General features: G+C 43.9%; 1 protein-coding gene across 1 annotated transcript; it reads right to left on the reverse strand.

The window, feature by feature from the left end:
- Positions 1 to 575: 575 nt before the first annotated feature.
- cmc1 (C-x(9)-C motif containing 1) lies at positions 576 to 21,714 on the reverse strand. The gene is made up of 4 exons (XM_055904929.1): positions 21,605 to 21,714; positions 20,763 to 20,855; positions 6,844 to 6,934; positions 576 to 4,326 (listed from the first exon to the last, which is right to left on the reverse strand). Exons 1-4 carry the CDS (start codon positions 21,621 to 21,623, stop codon positions 4,206 to 4,208), a joined length of 324 nt encoding a protein of 107 aa, XP_055760904.1. The 5' UTR covers positions 21,624 to 21,714; the 3' UTR covers positions 576 to 4,205.
- Between the last annotated feature and the right edge of the window lie 4,322 nt (positions 21,715 to 26,036).

A 26,036-nucleotide genomic window follows, 5' to 3' on the forward strand; every position in this document is an offset into this window, starting at 1 on the left:
TATCCAATCAAGGTATATTAGGGGTTTTTCTTCATTAACAGTAAAATTAAAAAAAGTCCGAATTTAACTTTCCCGGAATATTTTGTGTAGATCACTGACAAAAAAACAAAACAATTAAATCCATTTTAATCCCACTTTTTTTTAACACAAATGTGAAGAAATCCAAGAGGGGTGAATACTTATGATGGGCAGATATTGTGTGTGTGATATTTCATGAACAATTGTCTCACTTGTGCGACTACTGTTTGACAGCTGAACACTGAAATGTCCCCTGCCACGTCTCACTGTGTTGCTATTCCCGTCTTGTAGCATACAGCGTCGGGCTTGTATGAATAACATGAATAGAGATTAACACATGTAATATAAAACAGGTAGATGAGATATGGGTGACAGTCAGTGAACCACAAACAGTATAAATCAAGGCTGTGTGGATGTGTGACAAGCCTAAGTGACTCAGTAATAAGACTTGAAATAGGTATTTCAAGGGACTTTGAAAAAGGGCGATTGTGAACCAGGAAGTCATCGTTGTGACACCTGTATGGTTTAAAAAAGCATAAAGTCACAACACAGAGAGGTTATGAACATCTGTTTGTCTTTATTTATATGTACTTTAACACAATGTCAAGTCAAATGTCATATAATTATACCTTTTTACAACAACTCTGTCCATAATGCTTCACCTATAAATCCATAAATCATCACATTAGTAGTTACGGCAACTCACCGGTGAATCCTAAATGATGGGATAAAGCCTCTATGCAGTATCAATCTCGTGTATAATTAGGAACCATCCGGGACATTCTCATTGTGGAGGATGTCAACACCTTGAATATTATTGATGTACTTTGGACAGGTCTTATATCGTTGGAATCAATCTCCCTTTGGACAGGTCTTATATCGTTGGAATCAATCTCACTTTGGACAGGTCTTATATCGTTGGAATCAATCTCCCTTTGGACAGGTCTTATATCGTTGGAATCAATCTCCCTTTGGACAGGTCTTATATCGTTGGAATCAATCTCACTTTGGACAGGTCTTATATCGTTGGAATCAATCTCCCTTTGGACAGGTCTTATATCTTTGGAATCAATCTCCCTTTGGACAGGTCTTATATCGTTGGAATCAATCTCCCTTTGGACTGGTCTTATATCGTTGGAATCAATCTCCCTTTGGACAGGTCTTATATCGTTGGAATCAATCTCCCTTTGGACAGGTCTTATATCGTTGGAATCAATCTCCCTTTGGACAGGTCTTATATCGTTGGAATCAATCTCCCTTTGGACAGGTCTTATATCGTTGGAATCAATCTCACTTTGGACAGGTCTTATATCGTTGGAATCAATCTCCCTTTGGACAGGTCTTTTATCGTTGGAATCAATCTCCCTTTGGACAGGTCTTATATCGTTGGAATCAATCTCCCTTTGGACAGGTCTTATATCGTTGGAATCAATCTCCCTTTGGACAGGTCTTATATCGTTGGAATCAATCTCCCTTTGGACAGGTCTTATATCGTTGGAATCAATCTCCCTTTGGACAGGTCTTATATCGTTGGAATCAATCTCCCTTTGGACAGGTCTTATATCGTTGGAATCAATCTCCCTTTGGACAGGTCTTATATCGTTGGAATCAATCTCACTTTGGACAGGTCTTATATCGTTGGAATCAATCTCCCTTTGGACAGGTCTTATATCGTTGGAATCAATCTCCCTTTGGACAGGTCTTATATCGTTGGAATCAATCTCACTTTGGACAGGTCTTATATCGTTGGAATCAATCTCCCTTTGGACAGGTCTTATATCGTTGGAATCAATCTCACTTTGGACAGGTCTTATATCGTTGGAATCAATCTCACTTTGGACAGGTCTTATATCGTTGGAATCAATCTCACTTTGGACAGGTCTTATATCGTTGGAATCAATCTCCCTTTGGACAGGTCTTATATCGTTGGAATCAATCTCCCTTTGGACAGGTCTTATATCGTTGGAATCAATCTCCCTTTGGACAGGTCTTATATCGTTGGAATCAATCTCCCTTTGGACAGGTCTTATATCGTTGGAATCAATCTCCCTTTGGACAGGTCTTATATCGTTGGAATCAATCTCCCTTTGGACAGGTCTTATATCGTTGGAATCAATCTCACTTTGGACAGGTCTTATATCGTTGGAATCAATCTCCCTTTGGACAGGTCTTATATTGTTGGAATCAATCTCCCTTTGGACAGGTCTTATATTGTTGGAATCAATCTCCCTTTGGACAGGTCTTATATCGTTGGAATCAATCTCCCTTTGGACAGGTCTTATATCGTTGGAATCAATCTCCCTTTGGACAGGTCTTATATCGTTGGAATCAATCTCCCTTTGGACAGGTCTTATATCGTTGGAATCAATCTCACTTTGGACAGTATTGGTTGCTAACAAGCTCACCATGAAAACACTTCCAAAGCATCGACAGAAACAATTCTTCATAAATATACACAAACTGAAGAGCAGACAGACAGCATCAACAACACAAACATTACTGATCATTCTGAAACAGGAGGACCAGTGTGATTTTCCATCAGGGCTGTTTGATCAGATCAACCAGAGTGTCTCTGTTGAGGAACAGTGTGATTTTCCATCCTGACTGTTTGATCAGATCAACCAGAGTGTCTCTGTTGAGGAACAGTGTGATTTTCCATCAGGGCTGTTTGATCAGATCAACCAGAGTGTCTCTGTTGAGGAACAGTGTGATTTTCCATCAGGGCTGTTTGATCAGATCAACCAGAGTGTCTCTGTTGAGGAACAGTGTGATTATCCATCAGGGCTGTTTGATCAGATCAACCAGAGTGTCTCTGTTGAGGAACAGTGTGATTATCCATCAGGGCTGTTTGATCAGATCAACCAGAGTGTCTCTGTTGAGGAACAGTGTGATTTTCCATCAGGGCTGTTTGATCAGATCAACCAGAGTGTCTCTGTTGAGGAACAGTGTGATTTTCCATCAGGGCTGTTTGATCAGATCAACCAGAGTGTCTCTGTTGAGGAACAGTGTGATTATCCATCAGGGCTGTTTGATCAGATCAACCAGAGTGTCTCTGTTGAGGAACAGTGTGATTTTCCATCCTGACTGTTTGATCAGATCAACCAGAGTGTCTCTGTTGAGGAACAGTGTGATTTTCCATCCTGACTGTTTGATCAGATCAACCAGAGTGTCTCTGTTGAGGAACAGTGTGATTTTCCATCAGGGCTGTTTGATCAGATCAACCAGAGTGTCTCTGTTGAGGAACAGTGTGATTTTCCATCAGGGCTGTTTGATCAGATCAACCAGAGTGTCTCTGTTGAGGAACAGTGTGATTATCCATCAGGGCTGTTTGATCAGATCAACCAGAGTGTCTCTGTTGAGGAACAGTGTGATTTTCCATCCTGACTGTTTGATCAGATCAACCAGAGTGTCTCTGTTGAGGAACAGTGTGATTTTCCATCCTGACTGTTTGATCAGATCAACCAGAGTGTCTCTGTTGAGGAACAGTGTGATTTTCCATCAGGGCTGTTTGATCAGATCAACCAGAGTGTCTCTGTTGAGGAACAGTGTGATTTTCCATCAGGGCTGTTTGATCAGATCAACCAGAGTGTCTCTGTTGAGGAACAGTGTGATTTTCCATCCTGACTGTTTGATCAGATCAACCAGAGTGTCTCTGTTGAGGAACAGTGTGATTTTCCATCCTGACTGTTTGATCAGATCAACCAGAGTGTCTCTGTTGAGGAACAGTGTGATTTTCCATCAGGGCTGTTTGATCAGATCAACCAGAGTGTCTCTGTTGAGGAACAGTGTGATTTTCCATCAGGGCTGTTTGATCAGATCAACCAGAGTCTCTCTGTTGAGGACACGTATCTTGTATAAGAGATTCCTTTTCCCTACAAACAGGTGAACGGAGGCCTTTAGACACACCATGCCAACCTGCCTCGTAGTCGTTACACAGGTCACTTAGGGCCTAGGATGTCCTCCTGTCTCCTGCCCCTTCGTTGATCTAGTTCCTCCCGCAGGGGCAATGAGCATCCCAACCTGATGTACAATACACACACTGTAAAGCCCCGTGAGTAGCACTCACTCCCCCTGCCACCCTCGTGACCCCTAACCCCCGCTACCTAACCACTCCTGTAGATCTGAGAGGATCGGATAGGTGGAAGCAACATGGCAACGTGTTCAGGGGTCAGGGGTCAATTGGCATTCTACATGCTGGTTGGTAGTTTTTGTGAGCGGTTCTTAGCCGCCACCCCTGTCCTCTGGAACTCCAGCTTCTCCTTGATGTACTCCTGCTTGCACTCCTCGAAGAATGCTGAGTCTCTGTAGCTGAGAGACAGAGACAGACAGTGGTGTTCAGAAGACAGTTATCAATAGAGCACTGAGTCAGAACTAGTATGAAGAACAGTTATCATTAGAGCACTGAGTCAGTATGAAGAACAGTTATCATTAGAACACTGAGTCAGAACTAGTATGAAGAACAGTTATCATTAGAACACTGAGTCAGAACTAGTATGAAGAACAGTTATCATTAGAGCACTGAGTCAGTATGAAGAACAGTTATCATTAGAGCACTGAGTCAGAACTAGTATGAAGAACAGTTATCATTAGAGCACTGAGTCAGAACTAGTATGAAGAACAGTTATCATTAGAGCACTGAGTCAGAATGAAGAACAGTTATCATTAGAACACTGAGTCAGAACTAGTATGAAGAACAGTTATCATTAGAGCACTGAGTCAGTATGAAGAACAGTTATCATTAGAACACTGAGTCAGAACTAGTATGAAGAACAGTTATCATTAGAGCACTGAGTCAGTATGAAGAACAGTTATCATTAGAACACTGAGTCAGTATGAAGAACAGTTATCATTAGAACACTGAGTCAGTATGAAGAACAGTTATCATTAGAACACTGAGTCAGAACTAGTATGAAGAACAGTTATCATTAGAGCACTGAGTCAGAACTAGTATGAAGAACAGTTATCATTAGAACACTGAGTCAGAACTAGTATGAAGAACAGTTATCATTAGAACACTGAGTCAGTATGAAGAACAGTTATCATTAGAACACTGAGTCAGAACTAGTATGAAGAACAGTTATCATTAGAACACTGAGTCAGTATGAAGAACAGTTATCATTAGAACACTGAGTCAGTATGAAGAACAGTTATCATTAGAACACTGAGTCAGAACTAGTATGAAGAACAGTTATCATTAGAACACTGAGTCAGAACTAGTATGAAGAACAGTTATCATTAGAACACTGAGTCAGAACTAGTATGAAGAACAGTTATCATCAGAACACTGAGTCAGAACTAGTATGAAGAACAGTTATCATTAGAGCACTGAGTCAGAACTAGTATGAAGAACAGTTATCATCAGAACACTGAGTCAGTATGAAGAACAGTTATCATTAGAACACTGAGTCAGTATGAAGAACAGTTATCATTAGAACACTGAGTCAGAACTAGTATGAAGAACAGTTATCATTAGAACACTGAGTCAGTATGAAGAACAGTTATCATCAGAACACTGAGTCAGAACTAGTATGAAGAACAGTTATCATCAGAACACTGAGTCAGTATGAAGAACAGTTATCATTAGAACACTGAGTCAGTATGAAGAACAGTTATCATTAGAACACTGAGTCAGAACTAGTATGAAGAACAGTTATCATCAGAACACTGAGTCAGTATGAAGAACAGTTATCATTAGAACACTGAGTCAGTATGAAGAACAGTTATCATTAGAACACTGAGTCAGAACTAGTATGAAGAACAGTTATCATTAGAACACCGAGTCAGAACTAATATGAAGAACAGTTATCATTAGAACACTGAGTCAGAACTAATATGAAGAACAGTTATCATTAGAACACTGAGTCAGAACTAATATGAAGAACAGTTATCATTAGAACACTGAGTCAGTATGAAGAACAGTTATCATTAGAGCACTGAGTCAGAACTAGTATGAAGAACAGTTATCATTAGAGCACTGAGTCAGAACTAGTATGAAGAACAGTTATCATTAGAACACTGAGTCAGAACTAATATGAAGAACAGTTATCATTAGAACACTGAGTCAGAACTAATATGAAGAACAGTTATCATTAGAACACTGAGTCAGTATGAAGAACAGTTATCATTAGAACACTGAGTCAGTATGAAGAACAGTTATCATTAGAGCACTGAGTCAGAACTAGTATGAAGAACAGTTATCATTAGAGCACTGAGTCAGAACTAGTATGAAGAACAGTTATCATCAGAACACTGAGTCAGTATGAAGAACAGTTATCATTAGAGCACTGAGTCAGAACTAGTATGAAGAACAGTTATCATCAGAACACTGAGTCAGTATGAAGAACAGTTATCATTAGAACACTGAGTCAGTATGAAGAACAGTTATCATTAGAGCACTGAGTCAGAACTAGTATGAAGAACAGTTATCATTAGAGCACTGAGTCAGAACTAGTATGAAGAACAGTTATCATTAGAACACTGAGTCAGTATGAAGAACAGTTATCATTAGAGCACTGAGTCAGTATGAAGAACAGTTATCATTAGAACACTAAGTCAGTATGAAGAACAGTTATCATTAGAGCACTGAGTCAGAACTAGTATGAAGAACAGTTATCATTAGAGCACTGAGTCAGTATGAAGAACAGTTATCATTAGAACACTGAGTCAGAACTAGTATGAAGAATATACCAGAAAAAAATATATAAAATATATAATTTGTTAAATGGTTATAAAACATGAAATAAATCTATGTGTTTTAAACTGTAAATAAAAGAGATGTTTTATGAAGCCTTATTGATGACATGAGGTGTGAGTTAGTTGACTCACTGTACGGTGAGACACTCCTTCAGGGCAGCGTTCTCATCACGACACTTGAACACCATCAGGAAGCCAGTCTCTTTACAGCAGTGGTTGAACGCTGAAACCAGATAGATGGGAGACAGATTTAACCAGTACATTAACACCATCAGAAAGCCAGTCTCTCTACAGCAGTGGTTGAACGCTGAAACCAGATAGATGGAAGGAGACAGATTTAACCAGTACATTAACACCATCAGAAAGCCAGTCTCTCTACAGCAGTGGTTGAACGCTGAAACCAGATAAATGGAAGGAGACAGATTTAACCAGTACATCACCACTGACAGGGACTTTTTTTTAAAGGCAGCCAGGATAAGAGCCCCAGTCTAAACAAGTCATGTCTCTTTCAAATCTGTCCCCCTCTCTCGCCAATCTGAGTGTAGCCACAGGCTGAGAGGAGAGAGAGGGGAAAGCCAACCATACTGTCTCTGCTAGGCATCTCTGCCACACGGTGACAAGCCTGGTGAACGTAGATACTACCGTAGTGAGTACTGACAGGCCTCTTATCTTACCACAGCACCAATGCTTCCTCTACCGCCAGGCTGAAGTTAAAAAGAGAGACTCCATCATATGTATTCATACTTGTGGTTGGTGTTTCTGTCCACATTGGCACCAGTGTAACCATCTGGCTGGTATGGTCCATTATAACGATGTCCTTCACACAGACCAGGCCCATCTGGCTATTAATATGAATGGAAAAGCAATCTAAACTATTCATACAGAGGAGAGGCCATTACATGTAGAATAGTGCTGAGTCAATAGGGCTTTCTGTTCATACAGAGGAGAGGCCATTACATGTAGAATAGTGCTGAGTCAATAGGGCTTTCAATTCATACAGAGGAGAGGCCATGCATGTAGAATAGTGCTGAGTCAATAGGGCTTTCAATTCATACAGAGGAGAGGCCATGCATGTAGAATAGTGCTGAGTCAATAGGGCTTTCAATTCATACAGAGGAGAGGCCATTACATGTAGAATAGTGCTGAGTCAATAGGGCTTTCTATTCATACAGAGGAGAGGCCATGCATGTAGAATAGTGCTGAGTCAATAGGGCTTTCAATTCATACAGAGGAGAGGCCATGCATGTAGAATAGTGCTGAGTCAATAGGGCTTTCAATTCATACAGAGGAGAGGCCATTACATGTAGAATAGTGCTGAGTCAATAGGGCTTTCTATTCATACAGAGGAGAGGCCATGCATGTAGAATAGTGCTGAGTCAATAGGGCTTTCAATTCATACAGAGGAGAGGCCATTACATGTAGAATAGTGCTGAGTCAATAGGGCTTTCTATTCATACAGAGGAGAGGCCATGCATGTAGAATAGTGCTGAGTCAATAGGGCTTTCAATTCATACAGAGGAGAGGCCATTACATGTAGAATAGTGCTGAGTCAATAGGGCTTTCTATTCATACAGAGGAGAGGCCATACATGTAGAATAGTGCTTTATGAGGTTGGTTATCTGATCTCTGCTCAGGCAGAAGCAGCCAGCCAGGCCATCTAGCGCCCAGTGCTCCCCATACTGAGTCAATAGGGCTTTCTATTCATACAGAGGAGAGGCCATTACATGTAGAATAGTGCTTTATGAGGTTGGTTATCTGATCTCTGCTCAGGCAGAAGCAGCCAGCCAGGCCATCTAGCGCCCAGTGCTCCCCATACTGAGTCAATAGGGCTTTCTATTCATACAGAGGAGAGGCCTAAGTCATCCTATTTAGCTAGCGTGCCTAAGTACACTGCAGAGCGGTCTGCTCAAATCATTTGCGCCAACCTCCCGGGTGGCGCAGTGGTCTAGGGCCCTGCATCGCAGTGCTAGCTGCGCCACCAGAGTCTCTGGGTTCGCGCCCAGGCTCTGTCGCAGCCGGCCGCAACCGGGAGGTCCGTGGGGCGACGCACAATTGGCATAGCGTCGTCCGGGTTAGGGAGGGTTTGGCCGGTAGGGATATCCTTGTCTCAGTATGTAAAATGTAATAAAAATGTATGTAATAAAATGTATGCACTCTACTGTAAGTCGCTCTGGATAAGAGCGTCTGCTAAATGACTAAAATGTAAATGTAATTTTTTTTTGACTAGTTCTTCAACAGAAGATAAAGCACTAACTGTCTCTACTCCCTCTCCTAGTTGTGTACAGTCCTCTGTCATTTTATTTAACCTTTATTTAACCTTTATTTAACTAGGCAAGTCAGTTAAGAACTAATTCTTATTTTCAATGACGGCCTAGTTAACTGTTAACTGCCTTGTTCAGTGGCAGAACGACAGATTTGTACCGTGTCAGCTTGGGGATTCAATCTTGCGACCTTTCGGTTACTAGTCCAACGCTCTAACCACTAGGCTACCCTGCCGCCCCATGTGGTCTATGCGGTCTGTGTGTATTTAACGTAGCAGGCGTAATACTCATATCGCTGCCCTAACAAAATGGGAGTGTTTGTCCCAAAGGCGGGCGACAAGCTTAGGTCCAAAAATAAGATCATTTTAACGCATTGGGATTAATTTTGGACAGATTTTAGTGAAGAGTGAAACGTCTCGCTTCACCTCTTTGATCCGTCTCTGTGTCATAAAAAAATGGTGCAATGGTTTATGGTCATTATACACTGAGCAAAAAATATAAAACGCAACAATTTAAAGATTTTAACCAAGTTACAGTTCATATAAGGAAACCAGCCAATCAGAATGAGTCCCCCCCCCCCCCCCAAAAAGAGCTTTATGACAGACAGAAATACTCCTGAGTTTCATCAGCTGTCCCGGTGGCTGGTCTCAGACGATCCCTGGGATGGAGTGGTTACACCTGGTCTGTGATTTTTAGTCCGGTTGGACGTAACTGCCAAAATGTCTAAAACGACATTGGAGGTGGCTTATGGTAGAGAAATTAACATTCAAGCCTCTGGCAACAGCTCTGGTGGACATTCCTGCAGTCAGCATGCCAATTGCGTGCTCCCTCAACATGGCATTGTGTTGTTTGACAAAACTGCACATTTTTGAGTGGCCTTTTATTGTCCCCAGCACAATATGCCACATCTGTTAGGTGGACGGATTATCTTGGCAAAGGAGAAATGCTCCCTGGCAGGGATGTAAACCAATTTTTGCACAAAATTTACATGTTGCGCTTATATGTTTTGTTCAGTGTAGTTCATTATCACGTTTCTGCGCTGAACTAGGTTGAATATTTACTTATGGAAACTACAACTCCCTTCAACCCAGCGCTTCCCCACATCGTTATTGACTTGATTTCTCTGATTTCTCTCATGAATGATTTGGGCTCCCCAAAAAAAACGAACTAAATGGAATTCAAGTAATTGAAACGACATCGGTCAAGTAGTTGTTTAATAACCGGAAGAAATAGGAAATGGACGTTAATTGCTCAACACTAATGATCTATAGGTAGTCTGAATAACATACAGAACTCTGTAAACCAACGAGGTCTATAGTAACTCTGTAAACCAACGAGGTCTATAGTTACTCTGTAAACCAACGAGGTCTATAGTTACTCTGAATAACATACAGAACTCTGTAAACCAACGAGGTCTACAGTTACTCTGTAAACCAACGAGGTCTATAGTAACTCTGTAAACCAACGAGGTCTATAGTAACTCTGTAAACCAACGAGGCCTACAGTTACTCTGTAAACCAACAAGGCCTACAGTTACTCTGTAAACCAACGAGGTCTATAGTAACTCTGTAAACCAACGAGGTCTATAGTAACTCTGTAAACCAACGAGGTCTATAGTAACTCTGTAAACCAACGAGGTCTATAGTAACTCTGTAAACCAACGAGGTCTATAGTAACTCTGTAAACCAACGAGGTCTACAGTTACTCTGTAAACCAACGAGGTCTATAGTAACTCTGTAATCCAACGAGGTCTATAGTAACTCTGTAAACCAACGAGGTCTATAGTTACTCTAAATAACATACAGAACTCTGTAAACCAACGAGGTCTATAGTAACTCTGTAAACCAACGAGGTCTATAGTAACTCTAAATAATATACAGAACTCTGTAAACCAACGAGGTCTATAGTTAGTCTGTAAACCAACGAGGTCTATAGTAACTCTGTAAACCAACGAGGTCTATAGTAACTCTGTAAACCAACGAGGTCTATAGTTACTCTAAATAACATACAGAACTCTGTAAACCAACGAGGTCTATAGTAACTCTGTAAACCAACGAGGTCTATAGTAACTCTGTAAACCAACGAGGTCTATAGTAACTCTGTAAACCAACGAGGTCTATAGTAACTCTGTAAACCAACGAGGTCTATAGTAACTCTGTAAACCAACGAGGTCTATAGTAACTCTGAATAACATACAGAACTCTGTAAACCAACGAGGTCTATAGTAACTCTGTAAACCAACGAGGTCTATAGTAACTCTGTAAACCAACGAGGTCTATAGTTAGTCTGTAAACCAACGAGGTCTATAGTTAGTCTGTAAACCAACGAGGTCTATAGTAACTCTGTAAACCAACGAGGTCTATAGTAACTCTGTAAACCAACGAGGTCTATAGTAACTCTGTAAACCAACGAGGTCTATAGTAACTCTGTAAACCAACGAGGTCTATAGTAACTCTGTAAACCAACGAGGTCTATAGTAACTCTGTAAACCAACGAGGTCTATAGTAACTCTGTAAACCAACGAGGTCTATAGTAACTCTGTAAACCAACGAGGTCTATAGTAACTCTGAATAACATACAGAACTCTGTAAACCAACGAGGTCTATAGTAACTCTGTAAACCAACGAGGTCTATAGTAACTCTGTAAACCAACGAGGTCTATAGTTAGTCTGTAAACCAACGAGGTCTATAGTTAGTCTGTAAACCAACGAGGTCTATAGTAACTCTGTAAACCAACGAGGTCTATAGTAACTCTGTAAACCAACGAGGTCTATAGTAACTCTGTAAACCAACGAGGTCTATAGTAACTCTGTAAACCAACGAGGTCTATAGTAACTCTGTAAACCAACGAGGTCTATAGTAACTCTGTAAACCAACGAGGTCTATAGTAACTCTGTAAACCAACGAGGTCTATAGTAACTCTGTAAACCAACGAGGTCTATAGTAACTCTGTAAACCAACGAGGTCTATAGTAACTCTGAATAACATACAGAACTCTGTGTGTCTCTTTTAGTTAGACCGTAGAAGACACATTTAGGGCTGAGATGGTCGACTTAACAAGGATTCTCCTTTTCTAACCATTTCATAAAAAAGACATGATGTTTGTCCAAGCAGTTGAGACCCTGACCAAACATCTGAGTGCAAGGTGAATCATACAAAGAGGGAGTTGGCCATTAGACTACAGAGATAAATATATATATTTTTCCTGTCAATCCTTTAACTGGTATCAAGGTGTTGTGGATGAAAAGGTGCCATTGTGTTGGTGGTGCTAAAGAGGTGCAGAAGGATCCTGGCCTCGTCTCTTCACGCTGTTAGCCAGGTCTTTGGCTGACTTTAATTAGCCTCTCTCCCCCCCCCCCCCGTCCTCGTCCCCGTCCCCCGTCTCCAGCGTCTCATAAACAACAATGGAATGCATCCCAAAATGACAATGTATCCTAACCCCTACGAAGTGCACTACTTTTTGTTGTTGACCAGGGCCCTGCTCAACAGCAGTACACTGTATAGAGAATAGGGCAGCGTTTGGGATGAAAACTCATCCTAATAATCTCCCTGTTATGATCAGCGTGATTATCACCACGACGACGAAGTGCTTTCATCAGAATGCAGAAAAACCTGCAGAAGCAATTTGACGAGGCAGAACAGTGTGACTAATGTAAATCAGCAGAACAGAAATACAGAGGACTGTACTGGGGGCCTGACACTGTCTCTGGTATCCCATCACCCAACAGTGACCTCAGAGGACTGTACTGGGGGCCTGACACCGCCTCTGGTATCCCATCACACATCAGTAGTTACCCAACACAGTGACCTCAGAGGACTGTACTGGGGGTCTGACACTGTCTCTGGTATCCCATCACCCAACAGTGACCTCAGAGGACTGTACTGGGGGCCTGACACCGCCTCTGGTATCCCATCACCCAACACAGTGATCTCAGAGGACTGTACTGGGGGGCCTGACACTGTCTCTGGTATCCCATCACCCAACACAGTGATCTCAGAGGACTGTACTGGGGGCCTGACACTGTCTCTGGTATCCCATCACCCAACAGTGACCTCAGAGGACTGTACTGGGGGCCTGACACCGTCTCTGGTATCCCATCACCCAACAGTGACCTCAGAGGACTGTACTGGGGGCCTGACACCGCCTCTGGTATCCCATCACCCAACACAGTGATCTCAGAGGACTGTACTGGGGGCCTGACACTGTCTCTGGTATCCCATCACCCAACACAGTGATCTCAGAGGACTGTACTGGGGGCCTGACACTGTCTCTGGTATCCCATCACCCAACACAGTGATCTCAGAGGACTGTACTGGGGGTCTGACACTGCCTCTGGTATCCCATCACACATCAGTAGTTACCCAACACAGTGATCTCAGAGGACTGTACTGGGGGCCTGACACTGCCTCTGGTATCCCATCACACATCAGTACTCACCCAACACAGTGACCTCAGAGGACTGTACTGGGGGTCTGACACTGTCTCTGGTATCCCATCACCCAACACAGTGATCTCAGAGGACTGTACTGGGGGCCTGACACTGCCTCTGGTATCCCATCACACATCAGTACTCACCCAACACAGTGACCTCAGAGGACTGTACTGGGGGTCTGACACTGCCTCTGGTATCCCATCACCCATCACAGTGATCTCAGAGGACTGTACTGGGGGCCTGACACTGTCTCTGGTATCCCATCACCCAACACAGTGATCTCAGAGGACTGTACTGGGGGTCTGACACTGCCTCTGGTATCCCATCACACATCAGTAGTTACCCAACACAGTGATCTCAGAGGACTGTACTGGGGGCCTGACACTGCCTCTGGTATCCCATCACCCATCAGTACTCACCCAACACAGTGACCTCAGAGGACTGTACTGGGGGCCTGACACTGTCTCTGGTCTCCCATCACCCAACACAGTGACCTCAGAGGACTGTACTGGGGGCCTGACACTGTCTCTGGTATCCCATCACACATCAGTACTCACCCAACACAGTGATCTCAGAGGACTGTACTGGGGGCCTGACACTGCCTCTGGTATCCCATCACCCATCACAGTGATCTCAGAGGACTGTACTGGGGGTCTGACACTGCCTCTGGTATCCCATCACACATCAGTAGTCACCCATCACAGTGATCTCAGAGGACTGTACTGGGGGCCTGACACTGCCTCTGGTATCCCATCACCCAACACAGTGATCTCAGAGGACTGTACTGGGGGTCTGACACTGCCTCTGGTATCCCATCACACATCAGTAGTTACCCAACACAGTGACCTCAGAGGACTGTACTGGGGGTCTGACACTGCCTCTGGTATCCCATCACACATCAGTAGTTACCCAACACAGTGACCTCAGAGGACTGTACTGGGGGCCTGACACTGCCTCTGGTATCCCATCACCCAACACAGTGACCTCAGAGGACTGTACTGGGGGCCTGACACTGTCTCTGGTATCCCATCACCCAACACAGTGACCTCAGAGGACTGTACTGGGGGCCTGACACTGTCTCTGGTATCCCATCACCCAACACAGTGACCTCAGAGGACTGTACTGGGGGCCTGACACTGTCTCTGGTATCCCATCACCCAACACAGTGATCTCAGAGGACTGTACTGGGGGTCTGACACTGCCTCTGGTATCCCATCACACATCAGTAGTCAACCAACACAGTGACAGTGATCTCAGAGGCAGCCTCCCAACTGACACCCTATTCCCTATATAGTGCACTACTTTAGACCAGGACCCAATGGCACCCTATTCCCTACATAGTGCACTACTTTAGACCATGACCCAATGGCACCCTATTCCCTACATAGTGCACTACTTTTACCCAGGACCCATTAGGGAATAGGGTGCCACGCGGCCCATTATCCAGTGATCTCCACTAGAGACTACGTGGTAGTGAGAGGAAGGGGCCTTCATGAGGAGGTATGGACTAGTGAGGGATTATCACAACACCCCCCCCCCCCACTAAAATTATAATCTCCTAATCTGAGTCCCCAGACAAAACTGACATCAATCAACTCTACATAATCATCTATGTGATGATGAGATACGGTGAGCTGACTGTTCTGAAGTAGCTGATCCAATCAGTGCCGTAGTAAGGACACGTGTGACTGTTCTGAAGTAGCTGATCCAATCAGTGCCATAGTAAGGATACATGTGACTGTTCTGAAGTCGCTGATCCAATCAGTGCCGTAGTAAGGACACATGTGACTGTTCTGAAGTAGCTGATCCAATCAGTGCCGTAGTAAGGACACGTGACTGTTCTGAAGTAGCTGATCCAATCAGGCCCCGTAGTAAGGACACATGTGACTGTTCTGAAGTAGCTGATCCAATCAGTGCCGTAGTAAGGACACATGTGACTGTTCTGAAGTAGCTGATCCAATCAGTGCCGTAGTAAGGACACATGTGACTGTTCTGAAGTAGCTGATCCAATCAGGTCCCGTAGTAAGGACACATGTGACTGTTCTGAAGTAGCTGATCCAATCAGTGCCGTAGTAAGGACACGTGTCTTAGAAAAGGGCAGGGCATGGGTTTGGAGAGGTGATGTCATTCTGGTAGACTAGTGGAGAAAGAAGCTTCTGCACTACGGGTCTTCGTCAGATCAGAGTAAACACACCGTCTCTGATCAGAGTAAACACCAAGAAAACACACCGTCTCTGATCAGAGTAAACACCAAGAAAACACACCGTCTCTGATCAGAGTAAACACCAAGAAAACACACCGTCTCTGATCAGAGTAAACACCAAGAAAACACACCGTCTCTGATCAGAGTAAAAACCAAGAAAACACACCGTCTCTGATCAAAGTAAACACCAAGAAAACACACCGTCTCTGATCAGGGTAAACACACCATCTCTGATCAGAGTAAACACACCGTCTCTGATCAGAGTAAACACCAAGAAAACGCACCGTCTCTGATCAGAGTAAAACACCAAGAAAACACACCGTCTCTGATCAGAGTAAAACACCAAGAAAACACACCGTCTCTGATCAGAGTAAAAACCAAGAAAACACACCGTCTCTGATCAGAGTAAAACACCAAGAAAACACACCGTCTCTGATCAGAGTAAAACACCAAGAAAACACACCGTCTCTGATCAGAGTAAAAACCAAGAAAACACACCGTCTCTGATCAGAGTAAAAACCAAGAAAACACACCGTCTCTGATCAGGGTAAACACACCGTCTCTGATCAGAGTAAACACACCGTCTCTGATCAGAGTAAACACCAAGAAAACGCACCGTCTCTGATCAGAGTAAAACACCAAGAAAACACACCGTCTCTGATCAGAGTAAAACACCAAGAAAACACACCGTCTCTGATCAGAGTAAACACCAAGAAAACACACCGTCTCTGATCAGAGTAAAACACCAAGAAAACACACCGTCTCTGATCAGAGTAAACACCAAGAAAACACACCGTCTCTGATCAGAGTAAAACACCAAGAAAACACACCGTCTCTGATCAGAGTAAAAACCAAGAAAACACACCGTCTCTGATCAGAGTAAACACCAAGAAAACACACCGTCTCTGATCAGAGTAAAAACCAAGAAAACGCACCGTCTCTGATCAGAGTAAACACCAAGAAAACACACCGTCTCTGATCAGAGTAAACACACCGTCTCTGATCAGAGTAAACACCGAGAAAACACACCGTCTCTGATCAGAGTAAAACACCAAGAAAACACACCGTCTCTGATCAGAGTAAAACACCAAGAAAACACACCGTCTCTGATCAGAGTAAACACACCGTCTCTGATCAGAATAAACACCAAGAAAACACACCGTCTCTGATCAGAGTAAACACACCGTCTCTGATCAGAGTAAACACACCGTCTCTGATCAGAGTAAACACCAAGAAAACACACCGTCTCTGATCAGAGTAAACACACCGTCTCTGATCAGAGTAAACACACCGTCTCTGATCAGAGTAAACACCAAGAAAACGCATCGTCTCTGATCAGAGTAAACACACCGTCTCTGATCAGAGTAAACACCAAGAAAACACACCGTCTCTGATCAGAGTAAACACACCGTCTCTGATCAGAGTAAACACCGAGAAAACACACCGTCTCTGATCAGAGTAAAACACCAAGAAAACACACCGTCTCTGATCAGAGTAAAACACCAAGAAAACACACCGTCTCTGATCAGAGTAAACACACCGTCTCTGATCAGAGTAAACACACCGTCTCTGATCAGAGTAAACACCAAGAAAACACACCGTCTCTGATCAGAGTAAACACACCGTCTCTGATCAGAGTAAACACACCGTCTCTGATCAGAGTAAACACCAAGAAAACACACCGTCTCTGATCAGAGTAAACACACCGTCTCTGATCAGAGTAAACACACCGTCTCTGATCAGAGTAAACACCAAGAAAACGCATCGTCTCTGATCAGAGTAAACACACCGTCTCTGATCAGAGTAAACACCAAGAAAACACACCGTCTCTGATCAGAGTAAACACACCGTCTCTGATCAGAGTAAACACCAAGAAAACACACCGTCTCTGATCAGAGTAAAACACCAAGAAAACACACCGTCTCTGATCAGAGTAAAACACCAAGAAAACACACCGTCTCTGATCAGAGTAAACACCAAGAAAACACACCGTCTCTGATCAGAGTAAAACACCAAGAAAACGCACCGTCTCTGACAGATGTTTTATGGAACTTCATTTAACTAAACAACATTACATAACATACACTAATGCACAAACACACAGGTCAGAGCCAGGACAGAGCCAGAGCAAACAGCACCCTGCAAACAGCAGTAATACAAATAGAGTAGTATGCAGGCAATACAGCAGCTAGGGCTGGAGGTGTGAAAAGGAGGGGGCAGAGACGAGACCAGAAGGGGATTTCCACAGCCCTGTCACCTCGAGGGCTGTGTCTCTCTGGGCGAGCAGCAGCAGCGGGCGTGCAGCCTCAGAGGATAAAGAGGACAGGCTTTAGGCCTAACCACAACCCGAAGCACCTATGCAACACCACGAGTTGCTGTTGGGCAATCCCATCGTGACAGAATGATGCAGAGACGTTTTCACTTGAAAATGGACGCCAGACAACAACAACAAAAAACAATGACTGCTAACTTAAAACAATACAACTCTATGCACAATTACTTTTAACAATTTTTCCAGGAACATTTTACAGAAAAAACACATTTACTTGAACAGTGCAGATGTACATTTTGGAAACAGAATGATGGTTTGTGCGGCTGGTGCCGTGCCAAAATGGTGCATCTGGACTGTTCTTCAAGAAAATGTGTAAAAATAAAAATAAAATTGGTGTAAATTGTTAAAAGTAGTCTTTATGCATCAAGTTGTATGGTTTGTTTAACTTTACAATCATTGTTTTTTTTTGTTTGACACACATTTTAAAGTGAAAAATGTGAGTGTCATTCCGTTGCCGTGGAACTGCCCTGCAACAACATTACAGCAGCGGCCGGAGACTCCGTAAGATTTCAAAAATAAATAAAAACGCTGATGGCAGCAACATAAAGTGAATTTAGAGATGTTACCATTCAACATTTAACTGTAGTCTGTTACAAGTATCTTCCTGTAAAATAGAGAACATTTTGCCAAGTTTCTGTTAGGCCTACACGTTGAGCTATAACACAATCAGATGTCTACACTCCTTATAATAAAGTTAGCATAAACACTGCAATAAAAAAAAAAGGGCGTTGGGGACAGAAAAGAGGAAGTTAATTGTATCAAGAGGGATATTCATATTTAACCACCAGATCAGGTTTGATCGAGATAGAAAATGCCTTGACGGTCTTTTTCCCCTTCATCGGGTCATCTACTTCTGACTGGTTTTCAGACAGGGCGTGACAGCCAGATCAACGCAACAGAGAAACACAGAGATACGCAACGGGCGAGGTATCCATTAATACCCTGTCATGGCTCAGGGCTTTAATAGGGCCTTTGCTTGAGATTGTAACTGGGAAGGTGCATAGACCCCTCAGCAACCCGACAATGTGTGTGAACAGCGGAGGTGAACTTTGGATATACAGTTGAAGCCGGAAGTTTACATACACTTAGGTTGGAGTCATTAAAACTCGTTTTTCAACCGCTCCACAAATTTCTTGTTAACAAACTTCAGTTTTGGCAAGTCGGTTAGGACATCTACTTTGTGCATGACACAAGTCATTTTTCCAACAATTGTTCACAGACAGATTATTTCACTTATAATTCACTGTATCACAATTCCAGTGGGTCAGCAGTTTACATACACTAAGTTGACTGTGCCTTTAAACAGCTTGGAAAATTCCAGAAAATTATGTTATGGCTTTAAAAGCTTCTGATAGGCTAATTGACATCATTTGAGTCAATTGGAGGTGTACCTGTGGATGTATTTCAAGGCCTACCTTCAAACTCTGTGCCTCTTTGCTTGACATCATGGGAAAATCTAAAGAAATCAGTCAAGACCTCAGAAAAAAAATTGTAGACCTCCACAAGTCTGGTTCATCCTTGGGAGCAATTTCCAAACGCCTGAAGGTACCACGTTCATCTGTACAGACAATAGTACGCAAGTATAAACACCATGGGACCACGCAGCCGTCATACCGCTTAGGAAGGAGACGCGTTCTGTCTCCTAGAGAATAACGTACTTTGGAGCAAAAAGTGGAAATCAATCCCAGAACAACAGCAAAGGACCTTGTGAAGATGCTGAAGGAAACAGGTACAAAAGTATCTATAGCCACTGTAAAACGATTCCCATATCGACATAAACTGAAAGGCCGCTCAGCAAGGAAGAAGCCACTGCTCCAAAACAGCCATAAAAAAAGCCACACTACGGGTTGCAACTGCACATGGGGACAAAGATCGTACTTTTTGGAGAAATGTCCTCTGGTCTGATGAAACAAAAATAGAACTGTTTGGCCATAATGACCATCGTTATGTTTGGAGGAAAAAGGGGGAGGCTTGCAAGCCAAAGAACACCATCCCAACCGTGAAGCACGGGGGTGGCAGCATCATGTTGTGGGGGTGCTTTGCTGCAGGAGGGACTGGTGCACTTCACAAAATAGATGGCATCATGAGGTAGGAAAATTATGTGGATATATTGAAGCAACATCTCAAGACATCAGTCAGGAAGTTAAAGCTTGGTCAAAAATGGGTCTTCCAATGGACAATGACCCCAAGCATACTTCCAAAGTTGTGGCAAGATGGCTTAAGGGCAACAAAGTCAAGGTATTGGAGTGTCCATCACAAAGCCCTGACCTCAATCCTATAGAAAATGTGTGGGCAGAACTGAAAAAGCGTGTGCGAGCAAGGAGGCCTACAAACCTGACTCCGTTACACCAGCTCTGTCAGGAGGAATGGGCCAAAATTCACCCAACTTATTGTGGGAAGCTTGTGGAAGGCTACCCGAAACGTTTGACCCAAGTTAAACAATTTAAAAGGCAATGCTACCAAATACTAATTGAGTGTATGTAAACATCTGACCCACTGTGAATGTGATGAAAGAAATAAAAGCTGAAATAAATCACTACTATTATTCTGACATGTCACATTCTTAAAATAAAGTGGTGATCCTAACTGGCCTAAAACAGGGAATTTTTACTAGGATTAAATGTCAGGAATTGTGAAAAACTGAGTTTAAATGCATTTGTCTAAGGTGTATGCAAACCTCTGACTTCAACTGTATCTCTGTGACCATCTTGGGTTCCAGCCCATATATCCTGGGTGCCACAAGGCTGTCAGCCCGCTGACCTAAAGCCTAAGCATTTGTTCAGGTTAGCTAACACAAGTTTTTATTAATCTCAGATATTCACCTGTAACCTTTTCAGCACAGAGCTCCTTGGCTTTCTCCCTCATCATCTTGGGGATGAGTACATCCGTCTCCACATGCCTCAGGAAAGGCTCCTCTGGAACACAACACACACACACATCAGTCATAGTTATCCTGCTGTATTAGGGCTTATATATTAGCGCTTAGCATATCCATCAAACTAGCTAGCTAGCTAAACAGACACAGTAGACGCTGGGTAACTATAGAGCTAACAACATCTAGCTAACCCAGTTGTTTCTGAGCACGCAAACAATGAACGTCGAAGATTAGAAGTATGATAGATAAATTAGCTAGTATGTCAGAAAACAATCTAAAATAAGTCGAGGTAGCTAGCTCGCTAAATATCCAAATGACAGCTACGTCACTTGTATATGAATAAACTCAGTTTAAAGATGAAGTTTAATCGGCTACGACACTTGCTTACTGTGATAGTTAGCTAGCCAATTGAATGGCATGCTGATTCTACTGAAGCCAGCTTAGCTAGCCCTGGCTAGCGACGTCTAACTGCTAGTGCTAGCATGCTTTATAACTAGTAAAGAACAAGAAGGCCCCGCACACTGTTGAAGCTCCCAATTACTGACAACGTTTCGATTCGACGAAGATCCGTGTCGGACCGAAACGTTGTCAGTAAAACGGTGAATTGGGAGCTTTAACGGGGCGCAGGCCTTCTTGTTCTTCACTAGACTTCGTTAGCTCAGAACCTAACGTTATGTTTTTAAAGATGTGCGTATGACCACACACTTTTCTATAGATGCTTTACAACTATACCAATGCCGTAAGAGCGACATAGGAAAATGATACTCAACATATTGTCCATTACAATACCTGCTTTGGTTGCTTCCATAATTATCAGCAGTGTTGCTGAATCAAAACATTACAAAACTGAATCAAAGTGACCTCTCTTCATTAACACGTTACTTCCGGGTGCGTCACGCAACTGTGGAACAAACTACAATCCCCACAACTCTGAACTACAAAGGCCTGGTTTGGGAAGCGTTGTACACTTTAAAGTACACTTTAAAATGTGTATTACATTGTCCATCACGCATAACTGTCAAGTTAAAGAATGGTTCAATTTATCTGTTTAAATGAGACTGCATCTACCAAAGTGAATAAGTTGATGTACAACAGGTGCTTCTACACCTGCATTGCTTGCTGTTTGGGGGTTTTAGGCTGGGTTTCTGTACAGCACTTCGAGATATTAGCTGATGTACGAAGGGCTATATAAAATAAACTTGATGTATTGTCTTCAACAACAAATGAAGAGTTGACAGTGGCAACTCACCTGATATCCAACAGGCTTTCATCTTACAAAAACAAACTTGGTATACGATAGAAATAACAACATTCACCTAGATGTACTTCAGCTTTGACCACAGCTGCATTCAAGATGGTGCTGGAGTCTCTTCTCACAGCCGCCGTGCCACATGCTGGATGCTGACCACAATCACCTGTGAAGTGTAGGCGCCTATTGTAGACTCTAGACTGGCAGTCTGGAATTCATGCAAGGCCCACAGGTGTTTGTGTATCAGTGTCTGGTCTATCTACGACAGGTCTGATATGTAAGTATGTAACACCTGGACCACCACAACAACAGATAGAAGCAGAGGACCCGTCTGTCTGTCTGTTTGCCGTCAGTTCTCACACCAGTCCTCTAACATTAAACGCCACGTCTCCTCTCAGCCCACTAGAAGAGGAAAGGTGGTGCGGCAGAAGGGGTTTTCTTTCTTCTTCTCCTTCTTCTTCCATCTATCAAAAGAAAATACCAGAGAAAGAAATCAAAGAGAAACCTGCAGCTGCTTTTTTTGTTGTTGAGACGATCGTGAGACAAGGAGCTGGGTGCAAAATGGGACCACAGCAAGTCTTTTACCTCCACTGGTAGATGGGTATATGTGTGTGTGTGTCTGTGTCTGTGTGTCTGTGTTTGTTTGTTTGTCTGCAGTCTGGTTGCAGAGCAGTGAGTTGATGAGATCGTGTGTGTGTGTAGGGGCTGTAGGTCCAGCTATCAGGCAGGGGCTGTAGGTTCAGCTATCAGGCAGGGGCTGTAGGTTCAGCTATCAGGCAGAGGCTGTAGGTCCAGACATAAACAGCTATCAGGCTGTAGGTCCAGACATAAACAGCTATCAGGCTGTAGGTCCAGACATAAACAGCTATCAGGCAGAGGCTGTAGGTCCAGACACAAAAAGCTATCAGGCTATAGGTCCAGACATAAACAGCTATCAGGCTGTAGGTCCAGACATAAACAGCTATCAGACAGGGGCTGTAGGTCCAGACATAAACAGCTATCAGACAGAGGCTGTAGGTCCAGACATAAACAGCTATCAGGCTGTAGGTCCAGACATAAACAGCTATCAGGCTGTAGGTCCAGACATAAACAGCTATCAGACAGGGGCTGTAGGTCCAGACATAAACAGCTATCAGACAGAGGCTGTAGGTCCAGACACAAAAAGCTATCAGGCTGTAGGTCCAGACATAAACAGCTATCAGACAGGGGCTGTAGGTCCAGACATAAACAGCTATCAGGCTGTAGGTCCAGACATAAACAGCTATCAGGCTGTAGGTCCAGACATAAACAGCTATCAGACAGGGCCTGTAGGTCCAGACATAAACAGCTATCAGGCTCTAGGTCCAGACATAAACAGCTATCAGGCTGTAGGTCCAGACATAAACAGCTATCAGGCTGTAGGTCTAGACATAAACAGCTATCAGGCTGTAGGTCCAGACATAAACAGCTATCAGGCAGGGGCTGTAGGTCCAGACATAAACAGCTATCAGGCTGTAGGTCCAGACATAAACAGCTATCAGGCTGTAGGTCCAGACATAAACAGCTATCAGGCAGAGGCTGTAGGTCCAGACATAAACAGCTATCAGGCTGTAGGTCCAGACATAAACAGCTATCAGGCTGTAGGTCCAGACATAAACAGCTATCAGACAGAGGCTGTAGGTCCAGACATAAACAGCTATCAGGCAGAGGCTGTAGGTCCAGACATAAACAGCTATCAGGCTGTAGGTTCAGGTTCAGCAATATTCTCGGGATGTCTGGTGTGAACCGCTCTCTTGAGGTCATGCCACAGCATCTCAATCGGGTCGAGGACAGGACTCTGACTGGGCCACTCCAGAAGGAGTATTTTCTTCTGTTGAAGCCGTTCTTTTGTTGATTTACTTCTGTGTTTTGGGTCGTTGTCCCGTTGCATTATCCAACTTCTGTTGGGCTTCAATTGGCAGACAGATAGCCTTACATTGTCCTGCAAAATGGCTTGACAAACTTGGGAATTCATTTTTCCGTCAATGATAGCAAGCTGTCCAGGCCCTGAGGCAGCAAAGCAGCCCCAAACCATGATGCTCCTTCCCTCCACCATACTTTACAGTTGGGATGAGGTTTTGATGTTGGTGTGCTGGGCCTTTTTTCTCTCCACACATTGTGTTGTGTGTTCCTTCCTTCCAAACAACTCAACTGTAGTTTCATCTGTCCACAGAACATTTTGCCAGTAGCGCTGTGGAACATCCAGGTGCTCTTTTGCGAACTTCAGACATACAGCAATGTTTTTTTTTGGACAGCAGTGGCTTCTTCTGTGGTGTCCTCCCATGAACACCATTCTTGTTTAGTGTTTTACGTATCGTAGACTCGTCAACAGAGATGTTAGCATGTTCCAGAGATTTCTGTAAGTCTTTAGTTGACACTCAAGGATTATTCTTAACGTCATTGAGCATTTTGCACTGTGCTCTTGCAGTCATCTTTGCAGGACGGCCACTCCTAGGGAGAGTAGCAACAGTACTGAACTTTCTCCATTTAAAGACAATTTGTCTTACCGTGGACTGATAAACATCAAGGCTTTAAGAGATACTTTTGTAACCCTTTCCAGATTTATGCATGTCAACAATTCTTAATCTTAGGTCTTCAGACATCTCTTTTGTTCAAGACATGATTCACATCAGGCAATGCTTCTTATAGCAAACTCAAATTTTGCGAGTGTTTTTTATAGGGCAGGGCATCTCTAACCAACATCTCCAATCTTGTCTCATTGATTGGACTACAGGTTAGCTGACCCCTGACTCCAATTAGCTTTTGGAGAAGTCATTATCCTAGGGGTTCACATACTTTTTCCAACCTACACTGTGAATTTTTTAATTATGTATTCAATATAGACAAGAAAAATACAATCATTTGTGTGTTATTAGGTTAAGCACACTATGTTTGTCTATTGTTGTGACTTAGATGAAGATCAGATACAATTTTATGTCCAATTTATGCAGAAATCCAGGTAATTACAAAGGGTTCACATACTTCTTCTTGCCACTGTATCATGATTTATCATGCAGGATTCTATATTTATTGCAATTTGATATTCAAGACATATTGTTCCCCATATGTTTGCTGCAGAGAGACTAGAGAGCAGGAGAAAATGAGTTTTGATCAGTCATAGTCACGGAAATAAAAGTGCTGAAAACATGGCTCACCAGACCTGAGCCTCCCATCCCCATCCCATGGCCAGACCTGAGCCTCCCCTCCCCATCCCATGGCCAGACCTGAGCCTCCCATCCCCATCCCATGACCAGACCTGAGCCTCCCCTCCCCATCCCATCCCATGGCCAGACCTGAGCCTCCCCTCCCCATCCCATCCCATGGCCAGACCTGAGCCTCCCCTCCCCATCCCATGGCCAGACCTGAGCCTCCCATCCCCATCCCATGGCCAGACCTGAGCCTCCCCTCCCCATCCCCTCCCCATCCCATGGCCAGACCTGAGCCTCCCATCCCCATCCCATGGCCAGACCTGAGCCTCCCCTCCCCATCCCATCCCATGGCCAGACCTGAGCCTCCCCTCCCCATCCCATGACCAGACCTGAGCCTCCCCTCCCCATCCCATGGCCAGACCTGAGCCTCCCCTCCCCATCCCATCCCATGGCCAGACCTGAGCCTCCCATCCCCATCCCATGGCCAGACCTGAGCCTCCCTCCCCATCCCCATCCCATGGCCAGACCTGAGCCTCCCCTCCCCATCCCCTCCCGATCCCATGGCCAGACCTGAGCCTCCCCTCCCCATCCCTCCCATCCCATGGCCAGACCTGAGCCTCCCCTCCCCATCCCCATCCCATGGCCAGACCTGAGCCTCCCCTCCCCATCCCATCCCCTCCCCATGGCCAGACCTGAGCCTCCCCTTCCCCATCCCCATCCCATGGCCAGACCTGAGCCTCCCCTCCCCATCCCATGGCCAGACCTGAGCCTCCCCTCCCCCATCCCATCCCATGGCCAGACCTGA

Source organism: Salvelinus fontinalis, chromosome 38, assembly GCF_029448725.1.
Source record: "Salvelinus fontinalis isolate EN_2023a chromosome 38, ASM2944872v1, whole genome shotgun sequence".
Classification (NCBI taxonomy): Eukaryota; Metazoa; Chordata; class Actinopteri; order Salmoniformes; family Salmonidae; genus Salvelinus; species Salvelinus fontinalis.